This window comes from Hylaeus volcanicus, chromosome 6 (genome assembly GCF_026283585.1).
Source record: "Hylaeus volcanicus isolate JK05 chromosome 6, UHH_iyHylVolc1.0_haploid, whole genome shotgun sequence".
NCBI classification, from domain to species: Eukaryota; Metazoa; Arthropoda; class Insecta; order Hymenoptera; family Colletidae; genus Hylaeus; species Hylaeus volcanicus.
In genome coordinates, this window is record NC_071981.1 from 3,659,168 (window position 1) to 3,665,994 (window position 6,827).

A 6,827-nucleotide genomic window follows, 5' to 3' on the forward strand; every position below is an offset into this window, starting at 1 on the left:
GCCAACGCGGTATCTCCTACTCGAACGTTTCGATTCGTTTGCTCAAAAGTTGTTCGCCCAAAATGTTTCTCGAAAGTCGTTCGAGTTCCGAGCTCTGTCCGTTTGCGTCAGATCGTTTGAGCACAGTCGTATAAATATCCAGACACACAACGATGGTAGAATTAATCAGAGATCGAAAGTGTGCACGATACATCTATGATAGATACGGTCTCCAGAGTCGCGTGAGCTCGCGGAGAGTTAAGACACGTTGAAACACGAGAGTGGTACACGCGTGCGTACAATTCGAATGTTTATTAACCCTTTGCACCCGAGACTCTCAGTCACCATTAGCTTTCGCGCAGAAAATCTACCGGGAATAATGTTTCTTTAGGTTTAACTCTTAAATGGACAATGTTGTTTTTAAACAACATACTAAACATCACAGATAAAATTGATCTTCTTTTATTTTTTTGTAATTTTGACAACTAGTTCTTATTTCTGAACGAATTTTGTACTTTTTTTAATGTTGCCACTATCCAATATTTGTATGCATTGAAAATAAGTTAATTACACAAATATATTTTTTTAAAACGTGAAACAAAAATCGTCCATTTAAGGGTTAATTTCTTTGGAACTGGAAGCGTCAATAAAATTACATCTTTGAAGTCAATCGAAGCTTGGCGTTCGTGGCAATACAGAATATAGAATGTAGAATGTAGAATGTAGAATGTAGAATGCCATGAAAGCATCTCTGCAAAGGGTTAACTATACACAAACGATAACACACCGTCATCTTCCTTCTATTAACCTATAAATTTTCCTATGGAATAAAAATATTTTCACGCGCGATCGAAGAGTTCGCATATCGCACACAAGCCCGCTTTATGCTGAACAAATGAAAAGGTACGTTTCGGTCGAACCGGTGACCGTAAAATATCGCCTAATTTCACGGTACGCGTAAGCGTCGCGAGGGCATTCGCGCGAACGCCGAGCTAATAGAGCAGCGTCGATAATAAAATCGATAACGATCCCGGTGGCGACGTTGTCAGCGAACCGCAGCCAGTCAGTCGAACGCTAATATTTTGATGCCACCGATCGATTATCCGCGTTACGAGCACGCATTACAGAGCCAATCCAATTTCCAAGAATTAACCTGTCGTTGAACGGGACCGAGGTGGGGGAGGAACAACATCGTTTTGTTCGGTTCGATTCCGTGTGCCGGGATCGATTTTGGGATTGGTACGGTTATACCATTGCGCTTTCTTCCTCTGGACGCGTTACACAACACTTCCGCGTGTGTAACGCGTGACGCAGTACGCGATTAACTCTTCGAGGTACACGATTTCTAGGAAAAACCGAACTTGTGCCGCGCGGAATTGGAACACCGTTACTTACACGGCTTCGAAATTAACACAAAACGACGAAGAAAGAGTTTTAGTTCAAGTAAATTGCCTCATAGGTTCCGCAAGTTATTCTTCTTTATTTTATAAATATTTGAAAAATAGTTGTGAATGTAATTTGAAAATTATGTCGGATAAAGTTACAAGTATCAGCAGTTTCGAAAATTATTATATAAAAAAAATGTATGATCTTCCTTTGCAATAATTCGTAACTCAAAAGGCTATAAATTTAGGATCAGGTATTATAACACAGAATTTTTCAATCAGGCTAGTTTGGTGAATATGAAAAATACCGATACTCAACCAGACCTGAGCAAATTGCAATAATTGAAATAAAAATAGGAAATAACTATTTGAAATAATCTGCTTTGGAGTTACGAATTATTGCAAAAGAAGATCATACATTTCTTTTATATAATAATTGTAACCTCTTCACGCTCTCGGCCACATAATGTATACGTTTTTTATAATTACAATTACTGTCGATAATAAAAACAAGAAAAATTTAACAGTGACAAAAAGAAATCGCCCCTGAAGAGGTTAATATTACTTTTTATTATGAAAATAATAACCTAGAGCTTTAAATTTGCCTGACGGCGAATGAGTTAAGAATATTTTCAAGTTCGCTTCATTTTCAAGTTCATTTTCATTACCCTAATACTATGTTTATAGACGAATCGCGAAGTTCGTACATTACAATTACTGCCAATAATAAAAACAAGAAAAATTTAACAGCGACAAAAAGAAATCGCCCCTGAAGAGGTTAATATTACTTTTTATTATGAAAATAATAACCTAGAGCTTTAAATTTGCCTGACGGCGAATGAGTTAAGAATATTTTCAAGTTCGCTTCGTTTTCAAGTTCATTTTCATTACCCTAATACTATGTTTATAGACGAATCGCGAAGTTCGTACAAGTTCGACACGCGTCGAAAAAGCTTTGGCGTAAAGACGAGGGTGATCGATATATCAGCGAGAAGCGAAGTCGATTCGTGCCCCTCGAAACCGTTATCGCTGGCTGCAGTGCAACGGTCTCTCCTTTGTACAATCAACTCCCATATTCAATTAGAACTTTGCGACCGATACGTCGACGCGTGCACTTTGGATTAATATGCTACGGGCCGATGGTACTTTCGGTCTATAAATGTGTTACGCCACCTTCGAGATGAAAGAAAGTCGGAAAAAGAATGTATTTTTAATCCAGAAAAGAGTGTAGCTCCTTAAACGCAAAATTCTTAGGACTGATCGAACTCCTTATACAGTATCATCTATATAATACTTGGTATTAAATTATGGGATTGATTAAGAGAGTAACTTCTTAGTCTGTAAATCTCTATATTTCATCCTTTATTTCTTGGACGCGGAAGGACGTCCTCTCGCCTCAAGATTCAAACTAAGAGGATAAAATATAAATACTTACAGGCTAAGAATTTATTCTCTTAATCGATCCCATAATCTAATAGGTTATGGGTCCAACTACGAGTGCAGCAGAAATGAAACTTTCCCTTACGAGGGACCCAGTGTTCCTCGACTCTACATTTATTTTTGTTACGTTTATTTAATAATAAACCGACACTTGAAACAAGCGTAAGGTTGAATCGCTTGAACAGCTCGCTTTCGTATTCGACGAAAGGAAAAGTAATCGCTGCCGATGGCTCGCAACGTGTCTTTTCTCGCGCGTCTTCCACGTAATAAGGGTAATTACGCGCACCTAGCAATTTACTCCCGCGGTTAGGCGCGTTGTTGCTTCCACGTCGCGCAATTTGCGTACGGTTCTTCGGCCAGATGCGAGATCGTCGGTCGGACACGACGCCGCTGGTGTCTCCTATCGTCGAGGATCGTATCATGCAAATTGCGCGACCGAACGTACCGTGGATAAACCTTGAAAAGTTTCTCTGGGAACGCGGAAGTGACGCGTTTTATCGGGTCTGTTGTTTCGAGATGTCGAAGCGCGATGCATCTCAATTCCCGTCTTCGTCGTTACTTTTGTATTAGGTGTAGAAAGTATATTACCACGTGTATTATTATAGTATATTATTATAGGAGTTTAAACGAAAAATAATTATTCTAACTTCTCGTATTATCTTTTTCCCCGAAATAATCGCCGTTGCCTCGAGAGACCTCGGACCTCGCGTTTCAAGATTTCCGTGCCTTCCGTTCCAGCGATCGCAAAGCCTAACAGGTGTTCGACACGCGTGCAGATGCAAACAACCGAAAGACATGCACGAACTTATTAAACTTGATTTACGCTGGTAGCTCGGTCACGACACCGTGGCCACGATCGCGGATCCCATTGTTATTGAATAACAAAGTTCACGTTTCGGAACAACGTGGAACGTTTAACGCGCGATTTTTATCCCGGCGATCCGGTCACGGTTTGCCGGCGATCGGTGGCGCTCGGTTTATGGCGGCGTCGATTCTTATGGAAATAGAATAAAGCGTTTAAATACGCGTGTCTATCGACAGCGAAAGTAGCGGACACAATTTTATTTGGTTTGGTTGAACTAATTGGGCGGGTTATTGTATTAGGGGGACCAGAAAGTGATGTCGTTTCAGCGAATGGAAATACTTGTTTATTATTTACCAGCTCGACGTGTACCAATCAATTTGTATCGATCAGGTATTGAAAATTTGCACACTAGATGACAGAAGGTTATTGGTAACGAGAACAATTATATAATTGATTGAAAGTAAAAACATATTATACATTTATTTGTTTGAATTTCATGTAAAAGAAACGACATTACTTCCTGGTCCCCCTAATATTAATAGAGTAGATAAATATATGCGAGTGGGTATAAGTGCTGATTTTATATAAAATCCAGAAAAGAGTGTAGCTCCTTAAACGCAAAATTTTTAGGACTAATCGAACTCCTTATACAGTATTATCTATATAATACTTGGTATTAAATTATGGGATTGATTAAGAGAGTAACTTCTTAGTCTGTAAATCTCTATATTTTATCCTTTATTCAAACCTTTTCTAAAGCTTACAGTAGCTCGAACTGTTTTCTATGACAGTATACTATATTAACACAGTAGATAAATACATGCGAGTGGGTATAAGTGCTGATTTTATACACTCAAAGCTTTTCTAAAGCTTACTGTAGCTCGAACTGTTTTCTATGACAGTATACTATATTAACACAGTAGATAAATATATGCGAGTGGGCATAAGTGCTGATTTTATTCACTCGAAGCTTTTCTAAAGCTTACAGTAGCTCGAACTGTTTTCTATGACAGTAGCAAACACAATTCTATTGGCTCCGTTTGAACTAATTGGGCGGGTTACTATATTAATACGGTAGATAAATATATGCACTCAACCCTTTGCACTCAAACCTTTTCTAAAGCTTACATCAGCTCCAACTGTTTTCGCTTTCATTTCCCAACGATTAAGTACCGAAATCAATGAAACATGAAGTCACGTGCAAACGGAGATCCGATCACTGATCGACGACAAATCTTGGTATGGAACGTTGTCGTACCTGAAACACTTTGAGTGCAGAGGGTTCAGTTCCCGGAAAATAGAGAATTGCCGGCGATAGTTGGTGAAAGTCGTAAGTTTCGTGTCGGTTCTCGCGGACTCCGTGCCACGCTCGGCGTGTTTCGTCGCGAATTGCACCGCTCCGGGCCGGTTTACGAAAGACCGTTGTGCACGCCGAATCCCGAGTCTACATGCATGCGACACGCGCGACCCACACCAGAGAACACACTGTACACAGCACACCTAACATGACCGATCGGTCTGATCTGACAGATCGTTGCCTGTCCCCAGGAGGCATACTCCGTACTTTGGCCAGCCGGACTACAGGCTCTACGAGTTGAACAAGAGGTTACAGCAGCGCACCGAGGTGAGTACACATTCTTCTACAATATCCATTACGATTATAACGTTGTCGGTTACGAAGCTCAGGAAACTTCTATTGAAATGGAAGTAAGAACTAGACTGAATCATCCAGTTATTGACAGTTTAAGATGTAACCGTGGAAAAGAACCCCTTGAAAAATCAATTGATCGGTATATTAAACCTTTGCGTTCGAGCGGCGCCTCTAGGGGCGACATGTGTGATATAAAAGTGATTTTAGACCGTACGATTTCAATTTTACTTGTATCATAATATAGCCAATCATTCATTGAAATGATATACATTGAGTCGCGAATGTTTTTAGATGTTTCTTTTCGAAGCAGAGTTTTTGGTTTTACAGAAATTTATTATAAAAATTGAGGAAAATGCCTCGAGCGCAAAGGGTTTAAGTGTCTTTTACTAAAATAATATCGATTAAGTTAGTTTAGAGTTGTTCCCAATAATAATAATAATAATACTTTATTTACGGGCTACACGCCCTTGATATCCAGTACAACTTGATAACATGACCGCGAGAAAAAACAAAAACAGAAAATGGAGACGATTACGGTGTCACTATGATGTAAAAGTGTTCAACGTTGGTTTCGCATCTGTAAAATTGCGACTACCGACCTTTTAAAAACTAAAGGCGAGCCATGAAAGAGATCGATCGACATACTTACATATGGCCATATATCGACATATGGCTGTTAGCCATCGCACACATTCTTGTGACAGAATTTTGTTTCGCTACTGAGGTACGTACGGTATGGGTTAATGTGGAAAGTATCACTGCTACGAAGTTGTCCGCTCGGAATAGTGAAATTCAAAAGTTCTAGTATCCTGAGACGTACAATTTGACTATTGATTATTTTAAAAAGTAGTATTATGTCAGCAACAGTCCGGCGCTGCTTTAAGCGTGCGCATTCGCATAGTGCGAAGTATATTATCATATTCATGTTTCTTGATATCCATGGGTGTCCCTACCTTGTAAGAAACGCGCCGCAAGAATTTATGCTGGACGGTTTCGATCGTAAGTATTTCGTTCGTTCATAAGGCCAACTTGTAGTGGATTCCAGATTTGAGATGCATATTCCAGATGAGGTAGAACTAACGAGGAATAAAGAATTTTAAATGTCCGTGGTTGTTTGAAATCCACGGATCGGCGAAAAATGAAGCCCGGAGCTTCAAGAGCAGCCTTTTTTGTGCTATGGACATGCGCAACGAAAGAGAGGATAATATCAATTTTCACTTTCGCAATCGTTCCGAATAATTGTAAATAATTGTACGAAAGTATCGTACCTATGCGAAGAATTCAATATTTGTTGAAAATCATACAAATAACATAAGTAAAAAAGAAGAACATAAAAATTAAGTTCTCTTTTCCAAAAACGATACTTGCACATAACAAAAATCATCGTTTGATCGTAGCTTCATATAGACATTTTATTGAAAAACAACGGCAATTAATTCGAATACCAAACGAATAAGTTTGTTTAATAACTCGTGAAATGAGCTGATATAACAGCATCGATCGAAACGTCGGGTTTTTGCTATCAGGCGAGGAAAGGCTACCGTATCGACGTCGAATCCACCGGAAC

General features: G+C 39.3%; 1 protein-coding gene across 5 annotated transcripts in view; it reads left to right on the forward strand.

The window, feature by feature from the left end:
• LOC128878725 (LIM domain-binding protein 2) overlaps window positions 1–6,827 on the forward strand; it is a 191,382-nt gene that overhangs the window by 150,461 nt on the left and 34,094 nt on the right. For 3 of the 5 annotated variants that reach the window (XM_054127183.1, XM_054127180.1, XM_054127181.1), the window contains one exon: window positions 5,140–5,233. In XM_054127183.1, the coding sequence (XP_053983158.1) occupies window positions 5,140–5,233 (94 nt within the window). The remainder of the gene's footprint in view (window positions 1–5,139; window positions 5,234–6,827) is intronic. The other 2 variants (XM_054127184.1, XM_054127182.1) reach the window with 1 other exon arrangement.